Source organism: Orycteropus afer, unplaced genomic scaffold (genome assembly GCF_000298275.1).
Source record: "Orycteropus afer afer isolate SDZICR_OR568_19922 unplaced genomic scaffold, OryAfe1.0 scaffold00153, whole genome shotgun sequence".
Lineage (NCBI taxonomy): Eukaryota > Metazoa > Chordata > Mammalia > Tubulidentata > Orycteropodidae > Orycteropus > Orycteropus afer.
In genome coordinates, this window is record NW_006921740.1 from 378,279 (window position 1) to 397,203 (window position 18,925).

General features: G+C 41.5%; 1 protein-coding gene across 1 annotated transcript in view; it reads right to left on the reverse strand.

The window, feature by feature from the left end:
- Positions 1-18,925, reverse strand: part of LNX1 (ligand of numb-protein X 1) — a 136,731-nt gene that overhangs the window by 12,814 nt on the left and 104,992 nt on the right. Inside the window, exons 6-8 of the mRNA XM_007946202.1 lie at positions 15,874-16,008; positions 8,520-8,697; positions 6,250-6,478 (exon numbers count right to left, since the gene is read on the reverse strand). Coding sequence (XP_007944393.1) covers positions 6,250-6,478; positions 8,520-8,697; positions 15,874-16,008 — 542 coding nt within the window. The remainder of the gene's footprint in view (positions 1-6,249; positions 6,479-8,519; positions 8,698-15,873; positions 16,009-18,925) is intronic.

Consider the following 18,925-nt stretch of genomic DNA (forward strand, 5'->3'; position numbering starts at 1 on the left):
GATGGGCTCAAGTATAGCAGGGATTGTGGGGCTGGCGCTGGATTGGGCAGTGTTTCGTTGTGCTGTGCATGGGGTCGCTAAGAGTTGGAAACGACTTGACGGCACTTAACAACAACAACAACAAAACCTGTGTACCTGTGGATGTAATCCATTTGGATACAGGGGTTTCTTTGTTATATTAACGAGGTTATATCAGTGAAGGATGTGACTCAAACCTACTTGCCTTTAAGATATAAGTACTGCAGATTAGGCACAGCAAAGTATGCAAAAATGGAGGGAAACATAGATGCCACTTGAAGATCACCAAGGAATCAAGGAATGCCAGTTCTACAGAAACAGATCTCCCAGAGATCAGAGAGAGACTTCTAAAGCAGGTGTCCTGAATTTGAACTTCTAGCCATCTAAGAGAAAGTAAATTTCTGTTGTTTAAAACCACCCATTTGTGGTCTTCCTGTTACAGAAGTACTAGATAAGAAAGAAAGCAACCTAAGTTACCCCCTCCCACCCACCCACACACACACACACACAAAAAAAAGCCCTTCAGCCATTGCTATTGAGTCTGTTCTGATTCATGGCAACCCCACGTGCCAGTAGAACTGTGCTCCATAGGGTTTTCAATGGCTAATTTTTCAGAAGTAGATCACTAGGCCTTTCTTCCAAGGTAACTCTGGGTGTACACCATCCTCTAATCTTTTGGTTAGTAGCCAAATGCCTTACCCCTACACCACCAGAGCTCCTTTTATATAGCTTAGCACCATCTTAAAAATGCTTACCAAACTTAGTATTACGTCATTAAATCATAGACTCCAGAATCAGACATCCTCATCCAAATCCCAGCACTGCCTGTTTATAGTCACGTAACATTGGGCAAGTTACTTAATCACGCTGTGCTTTAGTTGCCTGTCTTTGACATGGTAATAATATTAGTACCTAAAGCACAGAGTTGTTGTGAGTTTCAAATTAGTGAAAATGTGAAGAACAAATCAAGCTCCTACAAGAGTGCCTGGCACATTAAAGTATTAGCTGCTGCTGCAGTTGTTGTTGTTACTACCCCACAGTTGGATGTACCTCATAGTTAACATGGAAAAATTGTTTGACTACAAAACAAAACAAAACAAAAAACTATGATATCTGCTTCCCTGGCTTCATGGAAATGTTAGAAGTTTCAGGAGAGTAAAGGGTTAAATTGTTAGACAAAGGGAGAAAGGAATTAATGAATATTATGATCATACTTGTCCAGATGAGAGTATGTTTTGAAAGACTTCCAGATGTGGAATGTGGGCCCTGGGAATCAGAGCAAAGGGTCTTTAGTGTTTTCGGAATCACCTCCAGTTGAATGGCATCTAATAATCTGTACAAAAGACACACAGTCCGGAGCCACTGCTCAGGTGGCACACACAATGCACTACTGATCAGGGTGAAACACATTTGTATTTTCCTTTATAACCCATGCTTACTCTCTGCCACTGCCCACACGTGACACCTACCGGTTCAGTGTACTAACACTGCCCTCTCGATGTATGTACTTTTCTGTGTATCGGACTGCAGCTGAGGACATGATTACAATGAATTTCCTATTTCCAGATAGGCTCACATGCCATATCATTTTCCTTCATTGATAGAGTTAACATAAATGTAATAGGCTAGCTATACTCAGTATCTGTTAAACAAAAAGGGAAAATGTTAACTTGGAGGGAAATTTCTTCTTGGTCAATTTTTTTTTTTTTTTAATCTGTTTTCAGCTTTCCTAAATCACTAGCAATTTGGACAAATGACTTTTGCTCACACTTGTTGATTAAGACATTTAAGCCAAGGGCATCTGATCAGTCAGGGAGAAACTGAGTCTTTGGGACTTTGTTCAGTCAAGATAAAGATGTGAGTGGACCCCTTGCCCATGAAAACTGAATTAGTGCTACAAATTGGAGGGTCCTATCCTGAGCCTACCCGAGGGACTAATATAGGAAGATGACTGAATATCAAGGACTTTTGAAAAAGGCCAAGGAGGGTATACTTCTGATTTCGAAATCACAAAGTGAATATGATTTCTCTTCTGCTTTTAAAAATTGACTGCTGCTAAAAGCAACTAGGAGATATGGAAACAGAAATGCAAACTGTATCTTAAAACTAAGAGTCACCGTACATGAGTAAGAGCTGGTAAAGGCAGTGAGAGTCAAAGAGAGAAGACAGAGCCCAGACACAGCTAAAGAGTGCAGCCCCAGCCACAGGAGCCCTTGGGTCCAAAGTGCAGGGCAAAACTGACCATTTCACACAGGAACACCAGATACAGGCAAGCTGGCTGTTAGCAGGGCTCCCACGGCCCAGTCTGGCAGGGAAGAAAGGCATGGATATTGAACTGTCAGAAAACAATGACTGATTCCTGTTTCCTCCACGCTATTTTTTGGAATCACATTCCCTCATTAGAACAATGAATAAAGAAGACTGGAGAAGAGTTGATGCCTTTGAATTGTGGTGTTAGTGAACAATACTGAAAATACCATGGACCGTCAGAAGAAGGAAGGAATATATCCTGGAAGAAGTGCAGCAAGATGCTCCTTAGAAGCGAGACTGGCCAGACTTCATCTCACCTACTTTGATCATGTTGTCAGAAAGGACCATTCCCTGGAGAAGGATATCGTGCTTGGTAAAGTAAAGGGTCAGAGAAAAAGGGGAAAACCCTCAGCAAGATAGGTTGACACAGTGGCTGCAGCAATAGGCTCAGGTATAGCAGGGATCGTGAGGATGATGCAGGACTGGGCAGTGTTTCATTCTGTTGCACACAGGATCGCCATGCATCTGAGCTGACTCCACGGCACCTAATGACAATAACAATACATAATAGAAGTACAGTGGTGGCTCAGTGGTAGAGTTCTTGGATTCCACGTGGGAGACCCAGGCTCAATTACCGACCGATGTGCCTCAAGCATAGCCCCAACCATCTATCTGTCAGTAGGGGCTTGTATGTTGTGATGTAAACAGGTTTCAATGGAGCTTCTTGATTAAAATGGACTAGGAAGAGAGGCCTGGCAATCTACTTCTGAAAACCAGCAAATGCAAACCCTAAAGATCACAATGCTCCCATCCACAAGTGACCATGAGACAGCACAGGACAGGACCGTGCTTTGTTCCATTATGCACAGTGTCACTATGAGTCAGGGGCTGACTTGACAGCTGCTAACAACAACAATAAAAGAGTGAGAGCATCATTTCTTTGCCTCAGGCTGTACCTTTTTGGAGATTCAGGATACTACAGTAACTAGCTGCTTATGTTTTCATGGTCATGTAGGGTCAGAAAATGAAAATTTAGGCCCAAGGAAGATAGGAAGATGATACTGAGAACACCTCATACCCGCATGACAACAAAAAGATGACCCTGGATAATGACATTTCTCCACAGCCTGGACTACCCAGGATTCTCTTAGATGAAGCTCCACTGAAGGTGAACATACTATCCAAAAACATAAAAAGTTCTCTATCAAGAGTAAGCAGACTCCCAAGGCAGCAGTGTTAGATCCCTAATTCTTGTTGGTGTTATAGACTATAAAAAGAATCATTCAACCCAGGGTTCTATTTTTTTAAAATTTGTCTTTAGATACACTTATCATGAGAAATGCACAGCGATCATCATTACAGCATTGCATGTCAAACACAAGATGCAAAAACAATTTAAATTTAAGTGTCCACTGTCAATCGGCACTGGTTAAATAAATATGGTACAATAGAATTGAGTGTACCAAGGACTGCCAGAAGAATGAACAAATTTTTCTAAGAAGAAGTTCAGCTGGAATGCTCCTTAGAAGCAACAATGACCAGATTTCATCTCCTGTACTTTGGTCATGTTGTCAGAAGAGACCAGTCCTTGGAGAAGGACATGATGCTTGGTAAAGAAGAGGTTAGTGAAGAAGAAGACCTTCAACAAGATGGATTGACACAGTGGCTATAACAATGGGCACAAACATGACAATGCTTGTGAAGATGGTATAGGATCAAGCAATATTTTGTTCTGTTGTCCATAGTGTTGCTATGAGTGGGAACCAACGTGATTGCACCTAACAGCAACAACAACAATACAATAGACACTATTCAGCCATGAAAAAGAAATGTACTGATAAGAAATGATACCCTAAGTATACTGTTAGATTGAAAAAGAAAACATGGTACATGACAGTGTATATGCTACCTTGGATTTGTGTGTGTATATGTGTGTGTGTTGTGTGTACCTATTAGTGTATAACAGAGCCCAGCCTCCGCCCCGTTTTGTAAATAAGGTTGTATTTGACACAGCCATGCCTAGTCATTTACATACTGCCCATGTCTACTTTCGTGTGACAGCAGCAGAGTTTATTGGTTGTGACAGAAAACACAAAACCTAAACTATCTGGCCCTCTTCAGAAAAAGTTTGCCAACCTTTGACATGAATGCTCCTTGGAAAAAATACGCACAAAATTGCTAATAGCAGTCTCCTCAGGGGAGCGGATCTGAGGGGACTGGGTGTGAGGAAAATTTATTTTTCATTCTCTAGCTCTGGTAGCGTAGTGCCTAAGGCACTTGACTGCTAACCAGAAGGCTGGCGGTCCAAACCCACCAGCCACTACTTGGCAGGAAGATTGGGCAATCTACTTCTGTAGTGATACTGTCTTGGAAACCAAAGGAGGGGTCACTATGAGTTAGATCCGACTAGACTGCAGTGAGTTTGCTTTTGGATATACCCTTTGGTACCATCTGGACTATGTAGTGGGTTTATCATCTATCGTAGAGGAAGGAGAGTATGAAGGAGTTACCAGGGTCACTCAAAACAGCATCTTCTATGCTGGAACCATTTTACACTACCTTTCTACTTTCCTTGCAGAAGGAATGAGAAAAATCCAGACCACACTTGTAGCAAGAGAAGACAAGTGCTGCTGCCAAGGACAAGCAACAAACAGGAAAAGGAAAGAAAGCCACACACTTGGTCGTATTTGGAGTAAAAACCTTCTTACACTTGTGCTGTCTTGAATGAGTAATGAGAAACTTTGATTATATGACTAAATTGATTTCAAACAAAAAACTAAAATACTTGTTTTAAGAGATTGCAGTTTCAGAAAGATTTTCTTAAAACAAGATTTTATTTCAAGTAAGCCTTTTTCTCCTTCCCCTCAGGCAGAGTTTTAAATGTTTAAAGATGTTTAAATCACCTCAGGGCTCAGTTTTCAAATATTTAAGATTTTTAAAAACGTACTGATTTAAAAATATATATATATATATATATCAACTAGTGAGAGAAGGGTCTAAAAAGAACCTACGTCAATTTGTATTTGAGGTGGAGTTGTTTTTTTTTTTAACATTTAAAATTAAAAACATGAGAGAGAAAGAGTCCTCAAAAAAAAGAAAAAAAAAAAAAATCTACTAAGTATCTTACTTTCATCCATTTAATCTATGCCAGCATATCATCTCCCACAACTCCAGTATTCAACATTGAAATCACACTTTTGGAATTATTGAGGTCAGTAGTTTATGCTCTGATGAAGGTGAGCAATCCCCAATGACTCTGCCCCTTGAATATTTAATTGCTTCAGATAGCCATTTAGTAGGGCATCCCCAAGCCTTTCCCTGGAGTGTTTGTGTGAGACAATTCAATGCTTCACTCTAAGGCTCTAGTTACCTGTCAGTAAAATTACAACCCAGCTGCTTCCTGAAGTTTGATACAAGAACTTTTCAGGAGCAGAAACTAGGGAAAGAGAGCCTGAAAAAATGTTTCCAACCAGCATCTGCTTGAACATCTGGGCAAAAGCACAGTATTCTGCTGCACTGCTTTATGGGCCACCTGAAGGCTGCAGAGCCAAAGCCCAGGAATGGAGTTATCTTCCATGCAAGGTCCCAGGGCCGCCCCTAGCAAATTAGGAAAAAGTGAACCTTCCTCTGGGGGGAGTACAGCTTTGCTCCAGAGTATGTGAGCACAGGCTGGATTTCTGCCCCTTCCTCCTGTCAGCTGAGTTCCTTGGTGCATGAACAACCCACTCAATTGCCCATGGCAGACTCGCAAGCTCCACATCTTGACTGCTTAATGGTTTCCACATCCAGGTTTTCACTCCTGCCCTAGGATTTCTGCATGCATTTTTAGTTGCAAAAGGGAAGACAAAATTATTTCAAAAAGTCCCACAAATAAGCCTGGGTTTCATTAAGAAGCTAGTGCCCTGAATCAGAACAAGAGTGGTCTAAGAAATGCAATTGTTTCCTCCCATGTGTCCACAGGGATGTCACGTTGGGACTCACCGTGGTAATTCCAGCCACATGACCCAGGAGGGGGACCAGTCACCTGGCGGGGCCGTGTTGTGGTTGGAGTCCAGGGCTGCTGGGCTGCTGCAGTCTTCCTCAGGCTCTTGTTCTTTGACTTCCAAAGCTTTGAGCACCATCAAGGAAGATGTGCTCTTCAACAATGCAACCGCCTCACTCCGGCTCACCTCCGTTAGTTCAATCCCATTCACATTCAACAAAATGTCACCTGATGACCAGAGACACAAAAGCCATCCCCAGTGAGGGTGGAAACAGTAACTTCTGTTTAAAGTACAAAGGGGCCAGGGAGTGGCTGAGATGCAGGGTAGTGGTGAGGGTGAGGGGCATGTCATTAGTCTCCTACTGACATGAGGCTGATTCTCCTATAAAAAGGGGCAGGGGACAGTGCATGTTCCAACGTGCAAGTAGGAAACTCAAAGTGGAGCTTATTTGGAGTTTTCTAAAGCATACTCATTGGTACGTGGTTCTTATCTTAGAAAAAAGAAAGGAAAGAAAGAAGAAGGAATAAGAAAGGAAGGAAAGAAGGGAGATTAGCCTTATACTAAAGAAAGCTTACTTTTTCACTCCTTTTGTTTCTTGTTTTTAGCGTGAAGGGGGAGCACCTGGCAAAAGCTCCCAACACCTGCACAGAGGTTGGCATGCAGTTGGCATTCAATAAATATGAATTAGATGCATGAATAAGACTCTTTCCATGAGTGTCTCCAGAAGAGTCTATAATAATTCCAAAAAATGGTCCTGAAACTATGTTCCTAACGTGGTGAAAAAGAATTAACAGCATTTCTATTCATTGCAAAGGTGAAAATAGCTACCATTAGCTAAGCATCTACTGTGTTCTGGACCTTTTTCATACATCATATTGTATAATCCTCTAGCTCATGTATTCTTTCTTGGTTGATCTCATCATTCTCCACCCAGGTGCATGCAGAATAGCAAGAAAAACTAAATACATACTTCCCTCACCCCCATTTTCTATCTATAATCCTGCCTCCTTTGAATATCATCTTTTTCATACAGAAGAGTCATAGCAGGAGTGAAAGGATAGGAGAACAAACATGGGAAAGACCTTGAGTTCTGCGACCAGCAAAGAAGACCCCTCAGGTTGGCTGACTGGACCTCTGTCATGGTGCCTTCTGTGGCTCCTCAGACAAAGCAAAGGTACTCCAGGAGCTTCCTGTTTTAGCTCTTAAATCTGAACTCTTACCTTCAGGTTAACTGGCCTAACTGAGCAACCATCTGAGTTATTTCTTCATGTGAGTTAGCAATATTATTAAGGATACATATCTGAAGAGGCAAATTTGACATTTCCTTTCTTCACCCACATTAGCCCAGAACACGAGACTAAAATAGTGAAACACTTTTCATCCAAGGGTAAATACCCAGCACTTTTACTTACAAATATTCATCAGATCAAAATCTATCAAATGATTTCTTCTATCCAACTCATAAAATTAATTCATGAATTAATTTCATCATTGGATCAATTCAGTGAAGAACCACTTAGAATTAATGGAATCAAATTATGCCATTTAATTAAGGTCACTTGCTCATAAGTGTATCACCAGTAAAACCAGGTGTTGCCGGGTCATCTTAGACCCATGGTGATCATATGTGTGCCAGAGGAGAACCGTGCTCCATCACAGGCATTTTAGTTGCTGATTCTTTGGAAGTAGGTCACCAGGCCTTTCTTCCAAGGTGCCTCTGAGTGGACTTGAATCTCCAGTCTTCTGGCTAGCAGCTGAGTGTGTGAACTCTTTACACCACCCAGGGACTCCGTAATTGTATCCTTTCCCTGTTAATTCCTGGGATTGCTTGAAAGCTCTTACTTTACAAGCAGGCAAAGTGCCCTATATCAAGCTTCATGAACTCAGGAGAGCGAAACCCAGTCTAGCAGCTTTACTTAAGCCAATCATTGTCAATGAGTAATAGCAATATACCTTGGCCAGATTACCCACCTATTCTCTTGATAATTTTGGAAACAATTACCTAATGGACAAACCAAACCAAACCAAACTCACTGTCCTGGGGCCGGATCTGACTCATACCACCCCTCCTTTGGTTTTTGAGGTGGTATCTCTACAGAAGTAGATTGCCCAATCTTCCTTCCAAGGAGTGGCTGGTGGATTTGAACCTCCAGCCTTCTGGTTAGCAGTCAAGTGCCTTAGGCACTAAACCACCGGAGCTGCCTATCTAATGGAGAAAGCTGCTAATTCCTCTGCCACCCCAGTTTCTTGGGTCTCTTTACTTTTTACCTGTTTTTATTCTTCCATCTCTGCTTATGACTCCTCCAGGCTCAACACTGATGACATAGATGGGCAAGTCCCATTCCCTGTGTGATGCTCCCCCAGCCACGGTCATGCCGAGGGACTCGCTGGGGTCTTTTCGGACACTTACCACCTTCTCATGACAAGTGACTGCAGGGTGGTTGAGCTGAAAGCAAAGACAGAAAAACAAACATGGTGGACTTGTTCTCAAGGGGTTTCCATTTCCTACATGCAAAAACTGCCCAAACTACATAAATATATGGCAGTGGTCCTTTGTATCACAGAGAAAAACATTCACAGAGGGTCCCATCTGCCTCCTGCTCCCCAACAGAGTTACATTATCTCAAATTCTGTAGGCTCACTCAGAGAAAATGTCCAGTAAAACCAGAGGGAGGAAAAGGTTGGAGGCCACTGGAGAAATAACAAGAATACAAAGTGAACTACATCCACATTTTTTCAAGTGAATAATTTATTCCTGGTAGTAGTGACTCAATATTTCATAAAACTCTTGGCACTCATCAAGAATTTTTTCTAAGTTAAAAAAAAAGCCACATTTCTATTAAATGCCTTCATTTTAATTTATGCAGGTAATCAATTTATAGAATTCCTCAAAGAAAAATAGTAATCAACTTCATAGATACTATAGTCATTCAAAAAGACCTCTAGTGGTATACTGCCTAAGGCATTTGACTGCTAACCAGGAGGTTGGCAGTTCAAACCCACCAGCCACTCCATGGAAGGAAGACTGGGCAATCTACTTCCATAAAGATTTACTGTCTCAGAAACCCAGTGGGGGTCGCTATAAGTCAGAATCAACTCTATGGCAGTGAGTTTGAGTATAGTCTTTTGAACAGAAAAAGGAGATACTAATTAATAAAGGTTTAAAATCACCTTTATTTAAAAGGTATGTGTCAGGGTTATATCCTTTCACCATACTTAGTTAGTCTGCATGCTGAGCAAATAATTTGAGAACCTGAGGCTATATGAAGGAGAGCAAGGCATCAGGATCGGAGGAAGAATCAATTAGTTATTAACAACCTGCAATATTCAGGTGACAAACATTGCTTGGTGAAAGTGAAGAGGAATTGAAGCACTTACTGATGTAGGTGAAAAACTACAGCCTTCAGTATGGAGTACATACATGTCAACATAAAGAAAACAAAAACCCTCATAACTGCACCAATAAGCAATATCATGATAAACAGAGAAAAGGTTAAGGGAATTCGTGAAAACCAGACAAATTTTATAAGAGATACTAAAGGGAGTCCCACAGACACATCTTAGGGATGGAACAGCTCAAGTCTCCCTGTGACACCTTCACACCCATAGTTGCCTAACTTTGGGAAAGGCAAAGAGTTAAATATGACAGAGATGATTTTCTTTCCCATCTATGTTTTCTCTCTGCTCCATTTTCCTACTTTGGACAGCATAGTATGTTCTCTGATGTTTAAAAACATAATTCATACATTGACCCTTGACATAGTTCAAGCTTATTAAAAATCATCATGGTCACTGGTGTACTTACCACTCAGCCATAAAAAATATTTACATTTTTGCATATTTTCTTTGGAATTTTAAAGTAAAACATTTTAGACATGAAAAAGGCATAAAGAGTAATAGAAAGACCTACCCATATACCTTGAAACTCTGTTTCAGAAATGAATGTTCCAAGTATAATTTCAGTCCCTCTGTAACTTCTCCGCAGTCCCAGTCCCTTAATTTCCCTCAGGGGAATCTTGCTCCTCCTTAATTTGGTGCCTACTGTTGATGAGCGATATTGAGTCAATTACAACTCATAGCAACCCCATACCACAGAGTGGAACTGCTCCACAGAGTTTTCCTGCCTGTAATCTTCACAGAAGCAGATTGTCAGTTCTTTGTCCCGTGGATCCACTGGGTGGGTCTGAACTGCCACCTTTCGGTTAGCAACTGAGCGCTTAACCATTGCACCACCAAACCCACTGCCATGAATCAATTCCAACTTATAGTGACCCATATAGGACAGAGTAGAACTGCCCCACTGGTTTCCAAGACTGTAAATCTTTACGGAAGCAGACTGCCACATCTTTTTCCCACAGAGTGGCAAATGGGTTCAAACCTCTGACCTTTTTTTTAAGCAGCAGACTGTGCCTTCAGGGTTACATAATTTGGTGCTTCTTATTCCTTAACTTTGCAACTGGCTAATATAAAAAATTTCTCTCCCACAAGCCCTTGGTTATTTCTTTGAATCATTTATGCTCCTACTTTGAATAAGCCACAATTTTTCCTAAATGAAAGAAAAGTTAGAGGATCATTAAAAAGTAAATCATCAAGGAGCCATGCATGTCTTAGCTTCTTTTTGAATCTGCTTTTTCTGGTGAGGGCATTTCAGAAGGCAGATAGAACCATAAATTAAAATGAAATTAAAACTACAATTTTCCACCAGGGCACTTTGTTATGAGCTTTCTAGGAATTCGACACATGACCAAGGGTTGCAGCAAACATTTGATCAGATTCTCTTGGCTCTTCTCATGATTCATGATGGTTATTGTTGTTGAGTGCTGTTGGGTCAATACTGATTCATAGTGACTCCACAGGACAGAGTAGAACTGCCTCATAGAGTTGTCTTTACAAGAGCAAATCAACAGGTCTTCCTCTTACAGAGCCTCTGGGTAGGTCTGAATGGCCAACCTTTCAGCTAGCACATGCGTGTTTAACTATTGTGCTACCATAGCTCCTTTGATCATGGTTGTTGTTGTTCTTATGTACTGTCAAGTTGGTACCAACTCAAAGTGAGCCTAGGTACAACAAAACAAAACACTGCCCAGTCCTGTGCCATTCCCACGATTATTGCTGTGTTTGAATTCATGGTTGTAGCCACCATGTGTCAATCCATCTAGTTGAGAGTCTTCCTCTGTTTCGCTGATCCTCTGCTTTACCAAGCATGATGTCTTTCTCTAGGGACTGCTCTCTCTTTATAACATGTCCAAAGCGTGTGAGATGAAGTCTCACCATTGTCACTTCTAAGGAGTATTCTGGCTATACTCCTTCCAAACAGATTTGTTCGTTTTTCTAGCAGTCCATAGTATATTCAACATTCTTTGCCGACATCATAATTCAAGGCATCAGTTCTCTTTGATTTTCCTTATTATTATCTAATTTTTATATGCATATGAGGCAATTGAAAATACCATAGTTTGGGTCAGGTGAACCTTAGTCCTCAAAGTGACATCTTTGCTCCTTAACACTTTAAAGAGATCTTTTGCAGTAGATTTGCACAACACAATACATCATCTGATTTCTTGACTGCTGCTTCCATGGGTGTTGATTGTGGATCCAAGTAAAATGAAATTCTTGACAATTATATTATTTTCTGTTTATCGTGATGTTGCTTATTCGTCTAGTTGTGAAGATTTTTTTTTTTTTAATGCTAAGATGTAACCCATACTTAAGACTGTAGTCTTTGATCTTCATCAGTAAGTACTTTAAGTCTTCTTCACTTTCAGCAAGTAAGATTGTTTCCTCTGCATATTTCAGGTTGTTAAGGATTCTTCCTCCTATCCTAATACTGCATTCTTCTTCAGATAGCAACCCTAGTGGTGGTTGAAAAAGCAGTAGGACAGTTCCTAGCATCACATCAACATGCAAGCCACCACAGTACAACAAAATGGCAGCAAGTGATATGATGGTTAGACAGAAGGAATTTTAAAAACACAGTGCCACTAGAGGCTTCATTATTAAAAGTTTAGTTAACTAATATTTAATTTACTCTCATTATTAAGCTTAATGAATTATTATAGTTAATTAAACACAGATTGATTAGTTATTAAATGAGTAAGCTTGTTTTTCTCTATAAATACTACTAGTTTAATTTAAACATGCTAATGGCTTTGTTGTTGTTGTTGTTATGTGCCATCGAGTCAAACCCGACTCATAGCGACCCCTCCTTGGGTTTCCGAGGCAGTATCACTACGGAAGTAGGATTGCCCAGCCTTCCTTCCGAGGAGTGGCTGGTGGGTTTGAACTGCCAGCCGTCTGGTTAGCAGGCAAGTGTCTTAGCCACTATGCTACCAGAGCTCCCATGCTAATGGCACTTAGTAACAAAAAGATATAAGGGAGTTCTTACCCATAAAATATTTTAGCAAGATGTATAGGATCTGTATAAGATCTTTACCATGATGTTTGTTTCAGTTACACAGTGCTGCTCTGACAGGAATAGACCACAAATGGGATGCCTTTAATAAACAGGAGTTTATTCTCTTATAGTTTTGGAGGCTAAAAGTTGAGTTCAAATTGCCAGGCTCTAGGGGCTGGGTGAAAGCCCCTCAACCTTGAGCTTCAGCTCTGTCTCTTGTTCCTGGCCCATTGCAGCTAGAGGCATCTCTTCACTCAGGCAACTGCTGGTTGCTGAGGCTGACAAATTCAAGGTTGACAGGTGAAAGGATATTATCTAACCACATGGCAGGCCATTGATTCAAGTTAGTTAAAAGTGCCAAGATTGGCAGAGCATGGCAAGCTGCTGAATGAAGACTCAGCTACATGCAGGGTCCAAGAGTGCCAAAAAGCTAGAGACCATTCCCAAAGCTTCTCCTTATACACCAGAAGCAGCCCACATCCCTAAAGCAGCTACTCAGCTGCTCGTGGCAGATTCCACCATGGAGCTGATTGCCAGTCTCATCATGGGGAATACTACCACCAGCTGCCCAGCCATTCAACCAGGCCCAGCCAATTTGAAAATTAATCTTAACTACCACAATTCTACCCCTTGTCAACTTGGCACCTGTACAGATCTTCATCGGGTGGCACCTATACAGATCTTCTTCCCTGGGTGGCTCCAATTCCCTAGTTCAACTGAGTGGTGACCTCACCCCCTTGGCCTGGCAGGCCCCATTCCTCTATCTTCTGGGCAGGGCAGCCCTGCCCTCTCACTCTTGGACAGCAGCTATGGCTCCATCCCATTGGCCCACATGAAAAAGCAGCCCCATACTCCAGAACCATGTTGGTGAAGGTCTGACTCTTTGAAACGTAGGGCACTGTGGTGGTTCCACCCCCGAAGGCCATGGTCCTACCCTTTGAGGCTGAGGCAGCTCTGCTTCCCATCTCCTTAGTCTTTCCACTTCTGCTGATTAATGATGAAGGCCACCCACTCCATCAGAAATCTTTCTGCCCCCAAAGCACTCAGCTTTCTTGCTCCATGGGCCAGCCAACCTGCTACTCCATTTCATGCCAGTCTCTTCTACCAATTAATGCCTGAAGGCAACCCACTTTGCCAGGAGCCACCTACTCAATGGCATCCAGCTTTCTCCTTTATGGGCTGGTAAGCCTGCTGCTGTCTAATGCTGGTCTCTTGGCTCTGCTGCTGCCGTCTCTCTGTTGGTGTCTCTCTGCTGGGTTCTTGGGTCAAGGGTGCACTCTACTCCTGTTCCCACATTTTAGGTATCTGTCAGAGCAGTACCCCACTCTCTTGGTACCATATTATGTTTTTGTTACCTACTGCCGATCTGACAGGACTACCACAAGTGGAATGGCTTTAACAAACATTAGTTTATTCTCTTACAGTTTTGGAGGCTAGAACTCCTTTGAGTTCAAAGTACCAGGCTCTAGGGGCTGGGTGAAAGGCCTTGACCCTGGGCTTCAGCTCTACTTCCTGGTCCTGGCCCACTGAAACCAAAGGCATCTCTTTACTCAGGCAGCTGCTGGCTGCTAAGGCTGACAAATCCAAGTTCAACAAGGGAAAAGGCACAGTCCTGATATTACCAAGCCACACAGCAGGCCATTGATTTAAGTCCATTAAGAGTCCCAAGACTGGCAAACCATGGCAGGCTGCTGAATGAAGACTCAGCTACATGCAGGGTCCAGAAAAACAAAACAAAACAAAAAACAACCTAAACCCACTGCCATCAAATCAATTCTGACTCACAGCAACCCCCATTGAGTTTCCAAGGTAGCAAATCATTATGGAAGTAGATTGCCTGGTCTTCCTTCCACAGAGTGGCTGGTGGGTTTGAACTGCTAACCTTCTGGCTAGCAGTCAAATGCCTTAGTCATTGCACCACCAGAGCTCCTTACATGCAGGCTCCAACCATGCCAAAAAGCTAGAGCCCATTTCCAGTACATGAGAAGCAGATCACATCCCTAAAGAAGCTACTCAGCTGCTTGTGGCAGATTCAGCCATGGAGTTGATTGCCAGTGTCATCATGGGGAATAACTACATCTAGCTGCCCAGCCACTGAAAACCAGGCCAAGCCAAGTTGACATATAACCTTAACTTCCACAATGTTTAAGATCTGTCTCAACTGTTTATTGTAAATAAATCTGGAATTGATGGATTTATGGGGCATGACTGACTCAAGAATGGGGAGAGAGCCTTATAGACTATGTAATTAATAGTATAAAGCAAAAAATGTACCAAAGACAAAATTTTGATTCTTATATTAGCATACATTATTCAAAGTCTTAACTCATATGAGTTATTCCAAACCAAAACATATTCTATTGTAGAAGAAAAGGGGCATTCCTATAAGAATGGGCAAAAAGAATTTTGGTAGTTATGAGTGATGTCATGAAACCAGACTCCAGGAGAAATGACTGATAGAAGGTCATTGCCATCACAGTAGGTTATTAAGTCAAGTGTATAAGACTAGTAGCTTGGACCAAACAAGGTAATGTGTTGCTTAGACAGTCATCCAAATGGAGAGGTTAAGGCAGTGCTTCTAATAGAAGCCACAGAGAGAAGTAGAAATTGGGCTGAGTCACCCATTTAAAGAGAAGCATGGATTGTGCCCAGACACCAATTCTGCTTGATCCACAGTGTTTTCTGGATGTGAATGGTTAAGCCATGGCATGCACTCTTTGGTTTGCCGCAGTCCTCACCACTCCCTAATATTACACGAGATTCACGTGTTTAAATAATCTTTTTGGTCCCTCTAGGGATTTGATTTCACTTCTGTGAAAACAAACAAATTAAAAATAGCAAGGAAATGATTAATTTTCTAAAACTAGAGACCAAGCAAACCTCTTATTTCATTTCACAGTGAATGGAAAACAGTCTCCACAGAAAATGATTGTTTGAAAACCTGACATCTATTTGGTTTAGACCAGAAATTAATTGCCCATACATAGTCTGTAAGATCAAGTTTCCGAACTCTTCTGTACCCTCCTGTCTTCTGCCTGGATGGGAGATACCTGTCATCTCACCAGGTCATGAAGATAAGACTTCAGCTTTTCATTTTATAAGACAAGTCAAATAGTGTTTCTTTAGGTGACAAAGTCCAGAGATGACACTTAGAAATGTTAAAGTACACAGCCTCCCTGATAAACTGCTCCCACAGGAGCAGTGGACATGGCCCTGGTGGGGCCTCACCTTAGGAGAGTGGCTCCTTTCCCCAGGCCCTGGGGAGTGGCTGCCGTGGCTGTTCCAGCTCCCTTCCTGGAAGATGTCAGGGCTCTGCTGTCGAACTTGGCGGGACACGATGAGGTGCACGCGCCTCTCACTGGCCTGGGTGGTAAAACACGGGTGTTAGCCACTGTCAGAACTCCCATCCACAACATACAGCACCAAGCATGAAGATGTGTGCTTGTTTTTACTTTTTTTTTTTTTTAATGGAAAAACATGGTTCCTCGTATTTTTTATGTCGGTTCTCATTTTATAATTTGGCAAGAGCATAAGAAGTATTTCCTTCACTGTTGGATTATAAGGAAGGTAATCATGGGATTAATTGTGCTTACTTAGTAATCTGAAGTGAACAATTTCACATTTTTTCACTACATCAAAGATTTTACTTCTAGATGTGGCTGGCATCTCACTGTCTTCCAACGTCACAGCACCTTCCCACAGAATCAAAGCCTTTTTTCAAATTTACAATCTCAAACAGGGACGGAGTATACTCAGAAAGCAAGGTAAGCACGGGCTTACCAAGCATGAGTTCACTATAGATTAGTAAGTAAGCCTGTGTTTATCTTGCTTATTGGGTAATCCACCCCTGATTTCCTTATTTCTTAAATCAGGTAGTGAACACTGCTCCATGGGAAAAACTAGCCAAGGGTTGACTCGTGGAACAATCTTTGAACAGACACTGCTAGACATTGCTAATTTATTTTTAATTAATGGCTCCACTGCACACATATCATGCCTGAAGTTCTTTCCCGATTGAATAGGAAGTACAGAGTAAATGGTCCAAGACCAAGGGTCAATAGTAAATAAAAAGTAATGTTGGGCATGGTGAATGTAATTAATATCACTGAGTTGTTCAAGTCAAAACAGTCAAAATGGCAAATGTTTTGTTATATATATTTTACTACAATAAAAATTTTAAAAAAGGAATGTTAGGATTAGCGTCAGGAGAATTAATGAATTTACAAACATGTTCATCTTTGGAAATGGGCTTCTGTACCACTAAATAGCACAGAAATCTTGAAATCGAAGACCCGAGGTGGGAATTTAAAAATCAGTGCTCTATCTATCTGTTTATTTATTTAAACCTTTATTGAAATATAATTCACGTACTATACAATTCACCCACTTGAAATGCATAATTTAGTGATTTTTAGCGTATTCACAGATACGTGGAACTATCACCACAGTTTTAGAACACATTCATCACCTCAAGAAACCTCACACCCTTTAGCTGTTGCCCTCTCCACTGCTGTATCTACCCCTCTCCCCAGCACTATACAACCGCTAATCTAATGCCTATCTCTATAGATATCCCTCTTCTGGACTTTTCATTTGAATGGAATCATATAATATGTCTTTTGTGACTTATTTTTTTCACTTAGCATAATATTTTCAAGGTGATCCTGAGATTTTTTACTTTTTTTTTTTTTTTTTAATAATATAGTTGTATGAATCACAGCACTTCAAGCTCTTGAGAGGGTGATAAGATTCTTTCAAATGTTAAAACAAAGTTGGTTTAGTATCTCAGTGCCTCTTGCTAGATGATTCCTCTATCCTCTGGCTTTTTGCAATTTAGGTGTTTGCCTAAATGATCTCCAGTGTTCTATTCAGTGAATGGCAGGAGCTCTGGTGGTGCAGTGGTTAAGGTATTTGGCTGCTAATCAAAAGGTCAGCGACTGGAAGCCACCAGCTGCTCTGCAGGAGAAAGATGAAGCAGTCTGCTTCCATAAAGATTTATAGCCATGGAAACCCTATGGGGCTGTTCTACTCTGTCCTATAGAGTTGCTATGAGTTGGAATGGACTTGATGGCGGTAGGTTTGGTTTTTGTTGTTGTTGCTGTTTTATTTAGTGAATGAGGGTTAGGGGACCCAAAGGAGAAATGTAAGGAAGACAAGGCCAGAAAAGTTACCCTCTGCATCTGAAACTAACAAATACCTTTCTGAAATGCATATCAGATCATGTTACTTTTCTGCTATCAACTATCCAGTAGCTTCCCATTGCACTTAGAATAAAGTTCAAATTCCTTACCATGGCCTTCTAAGTCCCTGCCCACCTCTCCCATTTACCCTTCTACCACTTTCACCTTTGTTCACACAGGCCTTGCTATTCTTCCTCAAACATACTCTGCTTGGTCCTGCCTCAGGTCCTTTGCACTTGCCATTTCCTCATCTGGAAATGTCCTTCCAATGCAGTTCATGGAAACTGGTTTCCTCTTACCAGCCTCTCTAAAGTAGCATCTCCTCTCCAAATCATCACATGATCTTGTTCACATTCTCCCTAGCACTTATCACTATATGCAATGATTGATTTTTCTTGCTCATTTACTTGTTGTGGTGTCTCTACTAAAAAGTGTGCTCCTTGTAGGCAGGAACCTTACTTGTATAGCCTCAGCACCTGGAATACAGCATGGCACAGGATAAAAACCAAAAAACAAAACAAAACAAAACAAAAAAAACCCACTCACTGCTGTTGATTTGGATTCGACTCATAGCGACCCCTCCTTGGGTTCCCAAGGTAGTATCACTACGGAAGTAGATTGCCCAATCTTCGTTCCAAATGGCACAGAATAGTACTCATTAAAATAGTACTCATTAGTCACCTACTGGGTGACGAAATGAAAGAAAAATGTAGGGACCATTAATGAGACCAATTGGCATTTCTACAAAGGGATTGGAGAAAACTTGATTCATTAAAAAAAATGAAAGTGTTCCTTCCGTATTGCCAAGAAGTTTTGGTTGCTTAGTGCCGCTCTGACAGGAATATACCACAAAAGGGATGGCTTTAAGAAACAGGAGTTTATTCTCTTACAGTTTTAAGTCTGAGTTCAAAGTGCCAGGCTCTGGGGCCTGGGTGAAAGCCCCTCAACCTTGGGTTTCAGCTCTACCTCCTGCTCCCGGCCCACTGAAGCTAGAGAGAGGCTTTTCTTCACTCAGACAGCTGCCCAAGGTTGCCAAGTGAAAAGGCACAGTCCCGATGTTACCAAACCACATGGCAGGCCATAAATTGAAGTCCATTGAA